Raw genomic sequence first — 17272 nt, 5'->3', positions numbered from 1 at the left:
AAATTTTACTTGCATCTAAATCCCCCCCTGATATATTTTAAAATTTTGAGGACTCTCTGTAACTGTTCCCCGTATTGTCACAATGTCAGCAATAGAATATTTTTTTGGTATTGCAGGACAAGTTACTGAATGCAGGACAAATTATACTGGAACAGATGATATCTGAGGAGACACAGTTTTCTGGAGTTTGAGTAGAGTTCATGAAGTTTCTGGGGTGCTTCTGAGCGCAAGAAATTGTGAGGTAGTTTTGTGAGTGCGTAACAGACCTCCATAAACGGCTGCCCCAAACCCAGATTCAGAGAGTCAGGGCGTCAGAGATTTAGTCCTTAAGCTTATTAAAAGTATCTTCCTCTCTCGTGAGTCAGTTCTGTATCCCTACGGAGCGCCTAAAAACTGCCCGGTTTCCTGACTGGCAAAAGAAACCTAAAAGCAGGGAAGGGCGCCGAGTTCTCAATCGAGTCGAGGCGCCGTTTGACCCAAGCAGGTACGCGTTTAAAGAAGGAAAAGAAAAATCTTCCTCCTCCCCCTACCGGAGTAACAAACAGGGCATCCTCGGGCTTACCGGGTCTTGACGTTAGCAAGCCACGGAGCCCCGCTAGCAACATCATTAGGCGGAACATTTCGTGACTCCCGTCTTCCAGCGGAGACTTCAACCCTACTGCGTTGGCCGTTCGTGAGCGCCGTTCTCGCGAAGCTGCGGCACCTACCAGAGCGCCCGGTACTCAGCGCCCAGTCCACCAATCGCCTGTAGGGCACGCCTCCCTTTATAGTCGTGCGTCCGGATCCGCAGGAAGTTCTTTTCCCAGCAGTCCGCTCTACCCGATGGCCAGTTATCTGGAGGTCCCCGACCACCCCAGCCCTCTCCGTCGCGGTCATCGTCCCCCACAAACTTTTTGCTTCGTGTGGATGGACCTAAAAGAACTAACATTTATTGTGCGCTGTGTTGTATCAGACACTACTTGGTGAATTTAACACTATGCGCATACGCACACGCGCGCGCGCGCACACACACACACACACACACACGAATTACACATTCATATTTCCTAAAGCTGAGGTCTTTTAATTAAAACAACAACAACAAAAATCCAGATAGATTTTAAAACGATTCCAAGAAAGGGAAAAGTGAGTAGATTTTGGTATCTTCGGAAAGTACCTGCTATGGTTTTTTTCCATACCCACTGCCCAAATACACTTTGTAACCAGGCTGTCTACTTTTTTCCAATCAAAAAGGTTCTCCCCAAACCGTTGGCTAAAATTCATGTGATGGCCTGCTCTTGTTCAGTAACTTCTCAGTACAATAAATATTCATTCATTCATGTAATGAATGAAATGGACAAGATTTTTGCCCATAATTACAGTACATATGTTCCAGTAGAAAATTCTGGCCGAATTCCTCAACATAGTATTCAAAAATTTCTAAATTCGGAGCCCAGGCTGCTGCCTCTTTTCTTCTATCCCCAGTGCTATGACTACTTATGACTTCCTGTCTTTCCTGAATGAAAATTGCCTTATTACCTTGGACTGCAATGCCTCCTCCCTCCCAGACTCACCTCCCAGTCTCTACGTATATGCACTATCCTTCAATTCTTTTCAAATCCCCAAGAATGAGTTAATCTCTCACACCAATTAACAGAACGGCAGATACACAAACTAAAAGGTCCCGTGGTAACACAGAAAAGTTCGTTTGGGGAATCACCACATCTAAACTCACAGTTGAGATGTAATTTTATGGATGCATAGGATTTCAACAGGGTAATCTAAGTCTGCAAAAGAATATCATGAGCATAAACACGGCAACAAAAATACAACTGGCCTCTCGGTATCCACGGGGAGATTGATTCCAGGACCCACTGTGGATACCAAAATCCCCAGATGCTCAAGTCCCGATGTTGGCCCTCCGATTTCCGTACCTGCAGATTCAACCAACCATGGATACTGAACTATTTACCACTTGCGGTTGGTTGAATCCACGGATGTGAACCTGCAGATATGGAGTGCCACTGTATTTTTATTGGAAAACAAAAAAGCTTGTAAGTGGATCTGTGCAGTTCAAACCCACGTGGTTCAAGGGTCAACTGTATACACATAGCTTGCATCTCAACAGGAACAACAAATGCTAGACTAACACTTCTTTTAGGGGGTAGTTGAGCCAAAAGCTGGTTTCATCTTGCTTCACAGCATTAGAACCGTTACAGTAAAGGCTTAGACTTGTTAATTAGTGGTAAGTACTTTGAATGGATTTCCAGTTATTTCACTTCTTTGTTATTTCCTTCTCCGCAACCTTTCCTGTTTAAATCTTTTAAAAAGCAGACTTTATGTCATTCTTACTTGTGTATATGGCTCTCTCTATAATGGGAGGCATGTCTCATCCAGAACTTATATATCACAGGACCTAATGATGTACTGTGGTACCTGCAACATGGTAGAGTTTCAGTAAACATTTATAGAATTTAATAAAATCTGATCTGTGCTTAGAAAACCTAGATCATGTTTTACTAGATGGTTAGAGACCCAGGCAGCTGCCTGATAGAAAGGGAAAATGCGATACCTCGAACAAGGTAATAAGCTTGTGAACACAGTCACACAGCAACACCAAAGTTACATACAATTTATCCTTGATTATTAAAACATCTTTAGCAGATGGCAAAGACTACCTTTAATATTTTCAAATTTTTAAGTGGCATCTATGACCAAGAAATTTTACAATTTTTAATAACAATCCAAGATAAATCAAGGACAAACCTAAGTGAAAAGAATATAAAATATGTAAAAATATATATAAAAGCAAAAGAAGTTCAGACTGATCAACAGTCTTTTAGAAAAACTTTCTAAATATTCAAAGGTCCAAGGAATTATCTAATTCTGAAAAAAGTTTTAAGTTGCATAGTTAATATATTACCAACTGTGAAATTTCAGTGATATGAATGACAATTGCAAAGCTGTGCAAAAACTGTGGGACTATCTCAGTGACAAACACAAACATTTTTGGTTGTATATTAATTCATTCAGAGATTTAAATTGAAATGAAGAATCTTTATTTGGGACTGTTTACAATTTTTAATAGGTACCTGATTGTTAAACTAATGTACCATCTTCAGAAGACAGATATATGTCTTCTTCAAAACCAATCTGTTTTTCTTTTTAACAAAAAGCCACTGTTCACAATTTGGCAGAAGTCTGGAAAATTAGTATAATGTTTTAATTAATAAGGTTATAAATAGCTGAGTATTTAAGAAATTACTGGGCAACACAAATCAGAATTTCAAGTATTTTATTTATTGTAAATCTTATGTTTGTATATGTATGTATACACAAACCAAAAATTTTTTAAAAACTAAAGAAATTCAGTTAATAAACTTATTAATAAACTTTATTATGAAAAATTACCAAAAAAATTTAGGTGCTTAAATTTTTATCATTCATACCATTTCTTCCACAGTAAAAATTCATTTTTTTATCATAGCTGGGACAATAACTCACAGATACCACTAACTTTTTTGCACTTATCTAAGAAAACTTTTTCTTCCTTCCTTTCTCCAGCCTAATTTCTTTAAAAATATTAGTGTCAACAGAGACATTATCAAGCACACCTTAGTAAATGTAAACATTCTAAATTATATTAATAGCAATCTTTGAAGTTTCAGATTTTGGACTTAAAATTAAAGTGCTTATGAAATTCTCAAGTGGTTTTATGATAGCTCAATTGATTGAAGATATTATAATTGTTCCTGCTTTTTATTACAGCCAAGAATCAACAGCGTATCTGATTAGTTCTATTAAATACTTCGTACCTTAAAGTTTATAATTAATTTAAAATAATGCTATTGTAAAAGGATGCTATGCTTTAACATGATTCATAATAGAAATTCTATTATTAAATTAACTTTTCTAATATTCATTATCCATTGATAGACCCACAGAATCTATTAGCCATAGAATCCACAGAATCATATATCCATAGAATGTTCATTAAAATGGAAGATAATAACTGTGTGTAAGTATACACATACACACTTTTAGTGTGTTTTTGCACTTTTAAATTTATATTATGGTATCTTAATTCTGTATTTTGTGCATTCTTCTGAAGACAGAGTATTCCTTTATTCATGTAGTGAATGAGATACACAAAATTCTAGTGTGTGATGATTATTAGTCTGTGCAAGATTAAAAATATTAGATATTAATTGACAGCTAATTAGTTTTCACAGGTATTAGATTATTACATGTTCAATCAGAAACTACATTAATGATAACTAAGGTCAAAATTCAGAATTACATTTAAGCACATAATGACAAAACTTAAACCAATACAGTTAATTTGAAAATCACTACAGTAACATGTTCAAATAACATAATCCATGTCACGTGCATTAACCTCACAGATGACCGAATAAAATGTATTCAGTAATGGAAATGAAAATGTATTCTAAATTCCCTGGCTTTACTGCATTTCTTCTGTTTCTCATTTCCCACTACTCAAGTTCTGTTTTTCTGTATTAACAAAGTTTGTTTGGTGGTATTTTGTTTTCATTCATAATTGCAGCAGGAAGAAAGGTTTTTCAAGAAAATATCAGGAAAAAAAAAGTATTAGCTCAGTTCCCTGAAGATGTCTGCAAAATGAAAGGTTAAAAAAAAAAAAACAATCAAGTGAGGGAACTATATAACGGAGGTGGAGGAGCAGGACGAGCAGGAATTAAATTTCCCTGAGATGATACTTTCGGTTGTGGTGGAGGCGGCCTGTGAGGGGGAAGAAAGACAGTTAATCGTATGTTTCAACCATATGAAATAATTCTACCTTCATTACAAGCCCAACATAACACCATTCTTGACATCACTGACAATTCTTAAGGGTACCTTATATTCTGAGATCATTATGAATCGGATATGTAATGGTTAAAAGTCTCCAATCGGAGTCTAAAATGGAGTAACTACCTTAAAGTCATGCTAGTATATAACCAATAATGTACAAAGGTGCTGGTGTATATGTGTTTAAAAAGGACAGTACATGAGGGGCTTCCCTGGTGGTGCAGTGGTTGAGAGTCTGCCTGCCGATGCAGGGGACGCGGGTTCATGCCCCGGTCCGGGAATATCCCACATGCCGCGGAGCGGCTGGGCCCATGAGCCATGGCCGCTGAGCCTGCGCGTCCGGAGCCTGTGCTCCACAACGAAGAGAGGCCACAACAGTGAGAGGCCCGCGTACCGCAAAAAAAAAAAAAGGACAGTACATGAAATAGAAAAGACAAATTGTAAAAGACAACTGAAGATACTATGTGAATTACCTCCTGTACTGTTAGGATTTAAGGGGAGCAAATCACAACTAAGTATAAACCTTACATACATACATAGAACTGAAATTCCAGCTCTCTCAAATATAATTAAACCTGCTATGACTTCTATACCAGTCCTTCTCAGTTCTCATGCTTTAACCTGTGGATACTCTTCCCTAACTTCTTCATCCAATTCTAGTATACCTCTATTCCAATAACATACTAGAACTTTACATGGTGAGTATGTGTCTCACTATTTATATAATCTGCTCCTGAGGTTCGGGTGGATTTCAGTACACTCTCACTGCATAATAAAGTTTATACTTGAGGATACTACTCAGTGTGCAATTCAACTGTAATTTGAAGGACTTTTGCGGGGTGGGGGGGGGTGAGATGTATTTTATGTGATGCAAAATGTTATAATAAATTTTCTCCTTTCTTGCTGATGTTACGCCCATCCACTGAGTCTTTTATTTTTCTTGTGGTTTTCAGTTCTAGAATTTCCATTTAATTCTTTTTTTAGGTTTTTAAGTCCAGCACATCTAGTTTTGTGCTGAAATTCTCAATCTTGACTATTAATTCACTGATGTAATTGTCATAGTTACTTTAAAGTCCATCTCTGATATTAATTGCATACCCTCTGAGTCTGCTTTTCTTGGTTTTAGTCATATTTTCTTTTCTTATATGTCTAGCTTTTTAAACTGGGGGCCAAACATTAAAAAAATAATAATAAAACTGCAGGAAATAAGTTGAGGGTCTGATTCACCCTTACCCCGGGGTCCCAACACAAAGACTGGGATATTTGCCAGGGTACCACCTCCTTGACAGGGCTCCAGTCTTTGTCCCCTCATCCCTATGAGTTTGTTGAAAGCTCTCCTCAGCTTCCTATCCTCTCACGTTCAGAATAGGTAGATATTTACAGTCTAGGATGAAAAATGGTCCCAAAAGCTGAGATTATCTCTGGACTGCCTTCCTCTCCTGGACCATAGTCCCATAATCTCTCACTTCCTTGGTAGTTTTCTGATGCCTTGAAATACATATTTTCTTATATTGTCTAGCTTTTTTCTAGCTGTTCCTAATAAGAAGGCTGGTCCAGCCTATCTGATTTCCCATTGCTGGTTATTTTAAAGGTCGTTGCTTCTGAATCTTACAGACACCAAAGGCTACAGCAGCTGTTGAATGTCTCGTTTGGGCTTCTTTAAAATTTCATTCCGACACTGCATTAATATGACAAAACTTATATAAAAGCTCTTAAAAGTTTTTCTGCAAATTGTGTTCTATCTAAACTGTTAGCAACAAATACCTTGTCCTAAATTAAATTAAAAATACAAGAGAACTATTTAGACATTAACCCTGGGTTTTATTCTGGTCAAGTAATCTAAGCAAATTCACTTCAGACCTTGATGGGAACTGCTGAGGCTGCTTGGCTGCATAAGTTGGTACTGGAAATCTGTTTGCATATATAGGCTAAAAAGGAAAAAAAAAGTTATTACCACAGTGCACTCATAAATATATTTTCTATAAAGTTTATTTTCCATATAAAAGTAATCAATCTATTTAAAAATCTATGAATAGATGACTATTAATGTTGACATTTTAAAATACTTCGCTTATTCAACATGTCTTTGCTACTGAGTGTAGAATATTTAATTTTTAAGATTGTATATATTTTTAATAGATCTTTATTGGCGTATAATTGCTTCACAATACCGTGTTAGTTTCTGTTGCACAGCAAAGCGAATCAGCCATATGCACACCTATGTCCCCACATCCCCTCCCTCTTGCGTGTCCCTCCCACCCTCCCTATCCCACCCCTCTAGGTCATCGCAAAGCACCGAGCTGATCTCCCTGTGCTATGCTGCTGCTTCCCACCAGCCAACTATTTTACATTCGGTAGTGTATATATGTCGATGCTACTCTCACTTTGCCCCAGCTTCGCTCTCCCACGCCATGTCATCAAGTCCATTCTCTATGTCTACCTCTTTATTCCTGCCCTGCAACTAGGTTCATCAGTACCTTTTTTTTTTTTTTTGGATTCCATATATATGCGTTAGCATATGGTATTTGTTTTCTCTTTCTGACTTACATCACTCTATGACAGACTATAGGTCCATCCACCTCACTACAAATAACTCAATTTCGTTTCTTTTTCTGGCTAAGTAATATTCTGTTGTATATCATGTGCCACATCTTCTTTATCCATTCATCTGTTGATGGACATTTAGGTTGGTTCCATGTCCTAGCTATTGTAAATAGTGCTGCAATGAACATTGTGGTACATGACTCTTTTTGAATTATGGTTTTCTCAGGGTATATGCCCAGCAGTGGGATTGCTGGGTCATATGGTAGTTCTATTTTTAGTTTTTTAAGGAACCTCCATACTGTTTTCCATAGTGGTTGTATCAATTTACATTCCCACTAACAGTGTAGGAGGGTTCCGTTTTCACCACACCTTTCCTTCTACTGACTTTGGGTTTTCTTTGTTCTTCTTTCCCTAGTTGTTTTAAAAGTGTATTGTTTATTTGAGATTTTTCTTGTTTCTTGGGGTGAGATTGAATTGCTATAAACTTCCCTCTTAGAACTGCTTTTGCTGCATCCCATAGATTTTGGGTCGTCATGTTTTCATTGTCATTTGTTTCTGTGTATTTTTTTTATTTCTTCTTTGATTTCTTCATGATCTCTTGGTTCCTTAGTAACGTATTGTTTAGCCTCCACGTATTTGTGTTTTTTACAGTTTTTTTCCTATAACTGATTTCCAATCTCATAGTGTTGTGGTCAGAAAAGATGCTTGGTATGATTTCAATTTTCTTAAATTTTCTGAGGCTTCTTTGTGACCCAGGATGTGATCTATCCTGTAGAATGTTCCATGTGCACTTGGGAAGAAACTGTATTCTACCACTTTTGGGTGGAATGTCCTAAAAATATCAATTAAATCTACCTGGTCTATTGTGTCATTTAAAGCTTGTGTTTCCTTATTTATTTTCTGTTTGGATGATCTGTCTATTGGTGTAAGTGGGGTGTTAAAGTCCCCTACTATTATTGTATTACTATCGATTTCTCCTTTCATGGTTGTTAGCATTTGCCTTATGTATTGAGGTGCTTCTATTTGGGTGCATAAACATTTATAATTGTTGTGTCTTATTCTTGGATTGATCTCTTGATCATTATGTAGTGTCCCTCCTTATCTCTTGTAACAGTCTTTATTTTAAAGTCTATTTTATCTGATATGAGTATTGATACTCCAGCTTTCTTTTGATTTCCATTTGCATGGAATACCGTTTTCCATCCCCTCACTTTCGGTCTGTATGTGTCCTAGGTCTGAAGTGGGTTTCTTGTAGACAGCATATATACAGGTCTTGTTTTTGTATCCATTCAGCCAGTCTGTGTCTTTTGGTTGGGGCATTTAATCCATTTACATTCAAGGTTATTATTGATATGTATGTTCCTATTGCCATTTTCTTAATTGTTTTCGGGTTTTTTTTTTTTGTGGGTCTTTTTCTTCTCTTGTGTTTCCCGCTTAGAGAAGTTTCTTTAGCATTTGTTGTAAAGCTGGTTTCGTGGTGCTGAATTCTCTTAGCTTTTGCTTGTCTGAAAAGCTTTTGACTTCATTGAATCTGAATGAGATCCTTGCTGGGTAGAGTAGTCTTGGTTGTAGCTTTTTCTCTTTCATCACTTTAAGTATATCCTGCCACTCCCTTCTGGCCTGCACTTTCCACTGAAAAATCAGCTGATAACCTTATGGGGATTCCTTTGTATGTTATTTTTTGTTTTTCCTTGCTGCTTTTAATGTTTTTTCTTTGAATTTAATTTTTGTTAGTTTGATTAATATGTGTCTTGGTGTATTTTTCCTAGGGTTTATCCTGTGTGGGACTCTCTGTGCTTCCTGGACTTGGGTGACTATTTCCTTTCCCATGTTAGGGAAGTTTTCCACTATAATCTCTTCAAATATTTTCTCAGAGCCTTTCTTTTCTCTTCTTCTGGAGCCCCTATAATTCGAATGTTGGTGTGTTTAGTGTTGTCCCAGAGGTCTCTGAGATTGTCTTCTATTCTTTTCATTCTTTTTTCTTTATTCTGCTCCAGGGCAGTATTTCCACCATTTTGTCTTCCAGTTCACTTATTCATTCTTCTGTCTCAGTTATTCTGTTATTGAGTCCTTCTAATGTATTTTTCATTTCAGATATTGTGCTGTTCATCTCTGTTTGTTCTGTACTTCTTCTAGGTCCTTGTTAAACATTTCTTGTATTACCTCAATCTGTGCTTCCATTCTGTTTCTGAGATTCTGGATCATCTTTACTATCATTACTCTTAATTCTTTTTCAGGTAGATTACTTATTTCCTCCTCATTTATTTGGTCTTGTAGGTTTTTACCTTGCTCCTTCATCTATGACATATTTTTTTGCTGTCTCTCTTTTTTTTTATGAGTGGGATTGTGTTCCTGTTTTATTGGTTGTTTGGCCTGAGGCTCCCAACACTGGAGTCTGTAGGCTATTGGACAGAGCTGGGTCTTAGTGATGAGATGAGGAACTCTGTGAGACCTCACTCCAGTGAATATTCCCTGGGGTCTGAGGTTCCCGTTAGTCCAGTGGTGCAGACTCAGAGCTCCCACCGCAGGAGCTTCTGCCCAACCCCAGGCTTGCAAACCAGGATCCCTCAAGCCACATGGGGTGGAAAAAAAGAGAAAAAGAACAATAACAAAGCAAAAAATAAAATTAGGCTAGGAAACTAACAGTTATGTTAGAAAGAATGTAAAAATAAAAATATAGATGAATCCACAACCAGAAGGTACATCAGTATCACAATAGTAAAAAAGAGGAGGAGGGAAAAGGAAAAAAAAAAAAAGAAAAAAGGGGCGGGGGGGGAAGGCCTTGGCTGTGGAGAGCGGGGCCTAAGCAAGGGTGAGATTTGAGTGGTGGGCGGGGCCTATGCTTAGCACCCACAGGGCTGTAAAAGATGGGGGGTAAGGGGGTGGGGCTTAGGCTCAATGGAACAGAAGGGGCCCAGGCGTGCCCCCCACCCCTGGTCTCAGAGGGCAGGGGACCTCACCTGGGAGCCCAGCAGGCTTTCTGGGCTCGTGTGGGCAGGGCAAACACCTTCCCCTCCTCTCCTTTTCCTCTGGTCTGGGGTCTGGGAGGGCCCCTCCCATCTGCTTCTCCTGATCTCCCTGGCCTACCCTCTTATTCCCCAGGACCAATGTGGCCGGGGAGGGAAGTGGGGGCCTTGGAGGGCATGGGACCGGCCTGGGAGCTCAGCAGGCTCCCTGGGCCCTAGTCAAAATTATATTTTTTTAAATTCAAAAATAATGAAGTATTATCTTGGCCCTAATCAACTCCATTAGTTGAAAGGTAACATATTTCCTATGTCCATGTATTTTAAATAAAATCTTTCAAAAATGTATTGCCAAACCTATACAGTACCTAACTGGTACTGTAAATACCACTAATTTACAACCCTTGATTTTGATGTGGAAAACAGGGAACTTCTGTGCACTGCTGATGCAAATGTATAATAAATTGGTACAGCCACCATGGAAAACAGTATGGAGGTTCCTCAAAATATTAAAAACACAACTACCATATGATCCAGCAATTCTATTTCTTGGTATTTATCCAAAGAAAACGAGAACACTAACTTGTAAAAATATCTGCACCCCCATGTTCATTGCAGCGTTATTTATAACAGCCAACATGTGGAAGAGCCTAAGTGTCCATCTGTGGCATATACATATATATATATATATATATATATATATATATATATATATATATATATAAGAATATTATTCAGCCACCAAACAAAAGGAAATCTTGCCATTTGTGACAACATGGATGGACTAGAGGGCATTCAGGCTAAGTGAAATAAGTCAGACAGGAAAAGACAAATACTGTATGATCTCACTTATATGTGGAATCTAAAAACAAACAAACAAACCAAAAAATACCAAACTCTTAGATACAGAGAACAGATTGCAGAATGACATAGGCAGGAGAGGGAGATGGGTGAAAACAGATGAAGGTGGTCAGAAGGTACTAGTTTCCAGTCATAAGATGAATAAGTCCTGGGGATATAATGTACAGCATGGTGACTGTAGTTAATAACACTGCATTGCATATTTGAAAGCTGCTAAGAGAGCAAACTTTAAAAATTCTCATCACAAGAAAAAAAATTTGTAACTATGTGTGGTGATGGATGTTAACTAGACTTATTGTGGTGCTCATTTCATACCATACACAAATATTGAATCATGTTGTATACCTGAAACTTATATGTTATGTCTATTATATCTCAATTTTTTTTTTTTTTAGATCTTGTTATGTATATCCCTTGAGGGGGAACCAGGACCCTGCCCCAAGGCTGCACTATTTTTTTAATAAATTTATTTATTTAATTTATGTATTATTTTTGGCTGTGTTGGATCTTCATCGCTGTGCGTGGGCTTTCTCTAGTTGCAGCAAGTGGGGCTTCTCCTGTTGCGAAGCGCAGGGTCTAGGTGTGCAGGCTTCAGTAGTTGTGGCATGCGTGCTCAGCAGTTGTGGCGCACAGGCTTAGTTGCTGCGAGGCATGTGGGATCTTCCCGGACCAGGGCTCGAACCCGTGTCCCCTGCATTGGCAGGCGGATTCTTAACCACTAGACCACTAGGGAAGCCCATATCTCAATTTTTTAAAACGTAGAATAGTGGTTGCTAGGGTGTGGGGGATGGGGACTTATTGCTTCATGGGTACAGAGTTTCTGTTTGGGGTAATGAAAAAGTTTTAGAAATAGGTAGCAGCGATGATTGCACAACATTGTGAATGTAATTAATGCCACTGAATTGTAAACTTAAAAATGGTCAAAATGGCAACCTTTATGGCATGTATATTTTACCACAATAAAAAAGGAAAAAAATATGTCAAAGACGAAAAAGAACACATATATAATTTCTAACTTGGATATGTAGGGACTGTGTGATCGTCCTATATATGTAGTGATATGGAAAAATCTCTGAGATATATGGTTAAGGGGGAAAAAGGGCATAACAAGTTTTGTTTCTTTTTTATAAAGGAAAAGGGAGAAGAACTGGGAGATTCCATATGTATCCTTCCATATTAGAAGGATATCTAATCATCTTACCTCCACATAACTGGAAAGACTTTAAAAGTCTGACAGTACCAAGTGTTGGCAAAGATGTAGTTTGACAGGAATGCTCATACACCACTGACAGTACAACACCCAATGGTGTAACCTTTTTGGAAAACAATTTGGCATTTTCCAGTAAATATTCACATACCTTTCAACCCAGCAATTTAATTCCTGTATGCCCCTAGATCAGAGCTCTCTAACAGAATTTTCTACAATGATAGAAACAATCTATGTCTGTGGTGTCCCTACAATAGTGGCCACATATGATCTATCGAGCGTTTAAAATGTCAATGAGGAATGGAATTCTTAATTTTATTTAATTTAAAATGAAATTTAAATAGCCACATGTGGATAGTAACCACTGTACTAGTACAGTCCTAGAACTCACACATGTGCATGAGAAACATATAGAATGTTTACCTTAGCTTTGTTCATAGTAATGAACAATTGGAAACTAGTAATAGAAAAATGGATTTTTAAACTGTGTGGTATTTATGTAACATAATATCAAAAGTGAAAATGAATGCATTAGAGCTACACGTATTGCTAGGGACAAATCACAAAGCAATGTTAAAGGAAAAAGCAAGTTGTAGATATATGTGTAAGATAGCAAGCAAAACATATAATGTTTAAAAGCAGATAAAGTAATATTATATATTTCTTAGGGATATATGCATATTAGAAAAAGTATATCATTATCCCAGTATTCCCTAACACACTCCCAAGGACAGTGATTACTGGTCCCACTGCTGAGACAACTAGGCCTATTATTCCAGGAGCTCAGCACCAGATCTTCAGTAACATGCCCTGGGGAAGCCAGGCATTAAAAACAGAAGGATAGCAGACATAGGAGAAAACAGTGACAGAATAAATCCCACGTCATTTCCCAAGCTTGGTTTCAAGGCAAGACATTCTCAATGACTAGATGTTTTCTCCCATCTCCTCTGAGCCACGGACCCTGCTGGTATTCCATTAACTAACCCAGAGACTACCTATAGACCACACTCCTAAATTCTTTGGAAATTATCTATGTTTATTCCTATATGATGTAACAATTTTTTTAATCTTTAAAACTTTGATATCATAATATAGTAAAGAAAAAGAATTTTTCATTTAAACTTACAACTTCTCTGGGAGGAGCCACTGAAGAAGCATGTCCAGGAACACTCACTGGCTGTCTAGAAACTTTTGCTTGATTTTTGCCATCTGACCTGAAAGATACAATTACTTTTGAGCTAAATTAAGATTAAAACATTTCTACATGATATATTACATAGACCTTGCATTTTCCCAAGTACAGAACAATGTTGTTGGTAGTGGTGGTGATGATGATCATGAAGACAACTAAAATTTTTACGGCATTTTTATTAGCTTTCACCCAGTTTTAATCCTTAGAGTACTAGAAAGTTTTATTAACCTCATTTTACAATTAAACTGAAATTCTAAGAAATTATGTAGTTTGGTCAATTGGGCCAGTGTTCTCCAACTTCTCTCCTCAAGTCTTCCTGAGATCAGAGAGGAGTAAAAGCATATTCCTAGGTTTGGAGTAGTCACTCTGAATATTAGGAAGACCAAGAGGAGCAAACAAGCTGGCTGGAAAGATGTCAGCTAAGATTTAGACACGCTGAAATGATAGTGAGTCAGCTAGGTAGAAGTGTATAGGAGATAGCTATTGCTATGGAACTAAAATTTCAGAGATGCAGACTGGGGAATTATCTATAGGGATTGGTCAGTCTGAAGTTAAGAAAAAGGGTAGAAACATAAACCTGGGGAAGTCCCTGGCAGTCCAGTGGTTAGGACTTGGCGCTTCTACTGCTGTGGCCTGGGTTCAACCCCTATTCAGGGAACTAAGATCCCCCCATGCCAAGTGCTTGGCCAAGTGCAGCGTGGCCAAAGAAAAGGGTGGGAGAGGGTGCTACGCCTCAATAAATTATATTTTTTAGAAAAAGAAATATAAATCTGTTTTAGAATACATTAAGAAAAATAAAGCTAACATCAGGATACTCTAGGAAAACATTATACAGTAAGTGAGGTAAGTTAGAAATAGGGCAATGAAGTAAAGTGAGCCATCGAGGCAAGATTTGAACATTTTGGACCATTATCATAAGAAAGATTAGTTATTAAGTAATTACATTGTGCTATGGGTTTTATTTGTTAGTATTTCCTCATTTAATCCTCACATCAACCCGAAGAGATAGGCAATATCATTATTCCCATTTTAAAGGAAGTGAACCAATGCTCAGAAACTTTTTTTATTATTCCAGTTCATAATTCTAGCAAATGACAAACTGGAACTTGAGCTTAGATCTGACTACGAGGCCCAGGCTAATATACGCTACATTCCAATGCCAACATGTTAGAAGTGATCGCTGAGAGACAGTTGTATAAGAGTCCAACACACAGACTAGAAATATCAGCTGTCTGAATTATGACAGCCCTTCTTCCATCAAAGCTTATTTCTTAAAAGCTGATGATTCACAAAATCTGTTTTCAAAACAGACTTGAAGAACACTTTTCCTATGAGAACTGATACTTGAAATAGACATGGATGAAAATTTTTTAACGAAGCCCAAATCAGAAGTTGTAGTCCAATTACTCCACTATCAGAAATCAAAGTCAAGTAAAATGAATCCTAGCAGCCATTTTCAGTAGCATACAGGCTGGTCACCATAATCCTTTCCCCTCACCATTATAATAGGTGGCTGAGACACCACTGCCCTTTAACTCCTGCTAATCATGTCAAAAGAATGGAGAGATAACTTAGAACCCTAGTTTTAAACCAGCTTCTATGATATGACTATCATCATTAATAATTATTATACTTTAAAATTTTTAATATGAATTTAAAAGAAAAACAGTCTAAGTACTCATATGTTTGTGATCTCTTCCTTCTGCAGTAGCTTTTCTGTAGCTGGTCTCTCTTAATGAAGACAAAAGCAGCCAATGCAGTAAGAGGAACAATGACGAAGAAGAACACCAGAAGTCCGTCCCTCAAGGCGGTATTCTTTTCTACAGAGAAGGATTTTACATTAATGATCATTAAATTAGAAGTTAACTCATATTAACTAGAACATACTAGGTGATGATACGTTTTACATTAATTTTCACATTGTTCAAAAGTCACACTGATATAAACTGAAATATATTGAGAAGTCTTGTTCACTCCTCATGCTTACCCACTTCATTTTTGCCTCCCTGAAGATAACTACTTTTATTAATTTCTTATATAATCTTACAGTATTTCTTCATGTAAATATAAGCAAGAACAAAATATGTTCTATTGTTAACCCTTTCTTACACAAAAGGTAGCATGGCATAAATGCTATTCCACACATTACTTTTATCACTTAGCTAAACTACATATCTTCCCAAACTATACATACAGCACCACCTCATTTTCTATACAGCTATACAAAACTCCATTGCAAGGATGTCCCGTAGTTTATTCAGTCAGTAAGTACCCTACTAATACTTTTATTTTTCCAATCTTCGCTGTTACAAAAAAAAAAATGTTACAATGAATAACCTTGTATATATGTCATATCATTTTGGTGCAGGTATATCTGTAGAATAATTTCCCAAAAGTAGAATTGCTGTATCAGAAGGTGAATGCATTCATCATTTTTTTTAAGGCACTATAAACCTGTCTACCACAGTGATGGTTACAAGTTAGCATGTCATATATTCAGACTATAATTCAAAAAGGTACATGCTCCCCTATATTCATAACAGCACTATTCACAATACCCAAGACATGGAAACAACCTAAATGTCCATCGACAGATGAATGGATAAAGAAGATGTGGTACATATATATATAATGGAATACTACTCAGCCATAAAAAAGAATGAAATAATGCCATTTACAGCCACATGCATGGACCTAGAGATTACCCTACCAATTAAAGTAAGTCAGATAGAGAAAGACAAATACCATATGGTATCACTTATATGCAGAATCTAAAATATGACACAAATGAACTTACCTACAAAACAGAAACAGACTCACAGACATAGAGAACAGACTTGTAGTTGCCAAGAGGAATGGGGGGAGGGAGAGGGATGGATTGGGAGTTTGGGATTAGCAGATGCAAACTATTTTATATAGAATGGATAAACAACAAGGTCCTACTACTATATAGCACAGGAAACTATATTCAATATCCTGTGATCAACCATAATGGAAAAGAACATGGAAAAGAATGTATATACATGTATCACTGAATCACTTTGCTGTACAGCAGAAATTAACACAACATTGTAAATCAACTATACTTCAATAAAATAAATTTCTTTTAAAAGTCAGAAGGCCAGCCAGCAATATACAAGAATTCCTCACAGCCTCACCTATAGAGTCAAACTTCTGCATGTTTGCCAACCTGGAAGGTGAAAAACTATATCTTTTATGATTTTAATTTGCATTTCTCTTTTTATACTATGATTTGAGCAACTTTTCATGTTTAAGGAAACATTGTATTTCTTTTTCTTCTCAGTCCTTTGACTGTTTTTCTGTTGGTCTATTGGTTTTTTTTCTTCTCAGTTTCTAAAAGCCTTTATATGTTAGGGAGAATAGTTTTATCTGTATGTGAGTTGGAAATATTTTCCCCATTTTGTCATTTGTCTTATGGTACAATGCTTTTCTCCATGCATAAGTTTATTGTTCTGAGGTAGCTGAATTTATCAATCTTATTTTTTATGGCTTATGGATTTAAAGTCTTATTATAATTTTAAAAATTCATTAATTAACATTAATTTTGTCTGTTTCATGTTCTTTAGTGAAAGAATATAGTAAATACGAACACGAGTGGTAAACAGTGAAATTATCCTCATAGTTTTAAATTTGTAAAAGTACCAAAACTTTCTGTTCCAAAAGTTATATGAAACA

At 37.0% G+C, this 17272-nt stretch overlaps 2 protein-coding genes across 16 annotated transcripts in view; both read right to left on the bottom strand.

The window, feature by feature from the left end:
- ADAM32 (ADAM metallopeptidase domain 32) overlaps positions 1 to 707 on the bottom strand; it is a 168701-nt gene extending 167994 nt beyond the window's left edge. For all 14 annotated transcript variants that reach the window (XR_012328977.1, XR_012328976.1, XR_012328979.1 and 11 more), the window contains exon 1: positions 563 to 707. Coding sequence is in view for 8 of the 14 variants with exons in the window: in XM_019921491.3 (XP_019777050.2) it covers positions 563 to 620 (58 nt within the window). In the remaining 6 variants the exon portion in view is untranslated. The remainder of the gene's footprint in view (positions 1 to 562) is intronic.
- A 2550-nt stretch (positions 708 to 3257) lies between these two features.
- The window catches only part of ADAM9 (ADAM metallopeptidase domain 9), a 102854-nt gene continuing 88839 nt past the window's right edge, over positions 3258 to 17272 (bottom strand). For both annotated transcript variants that reach the window (XM_019921515.3, XM_019921514.3), the window contains 4 exons: positions 15255 to 15396; positions 13511 to 13598; positions 6670 to 6737; positions 3258 to 4740 (listed from right to left, as the gene is read on the bottom strand). In XM_019921515.3, coding sequence (XP_019777074.1) covers positions 4647 to 4740; positions 6670 to 6737; positions 13511 to 13598; positions 15255 to 15396 — 392 coding nt within the window. In that variant the 3' untranslated portion in view covers positions 3258 to 4646. The remainder of the gene's footprint in view (positions 4741 to 6669; positions 6738 to 13510; positions 13599 to 15254; positions 15397 to 17272) is intronic.

This window comes from Tursiops truncatus, chromosome 21 (assembly GCF_011762595.2).
Source record: "Tursiops truncatus isolate mTurTru1 chromosome 21, mTurTru1.mat.Y, whole genome shotgun sequence".
Taxonomy (NCBI): Eukaryota; Metazoa; Chordata; class Mammalia; order Artiodactyla; family Delphinidae; genus Tursiops; species Tursiops truncatus.
Note: the sequence above shows the minus strand (reverse complement) of the source record. Positions and strands in the feature narration are given on the sequence as shown.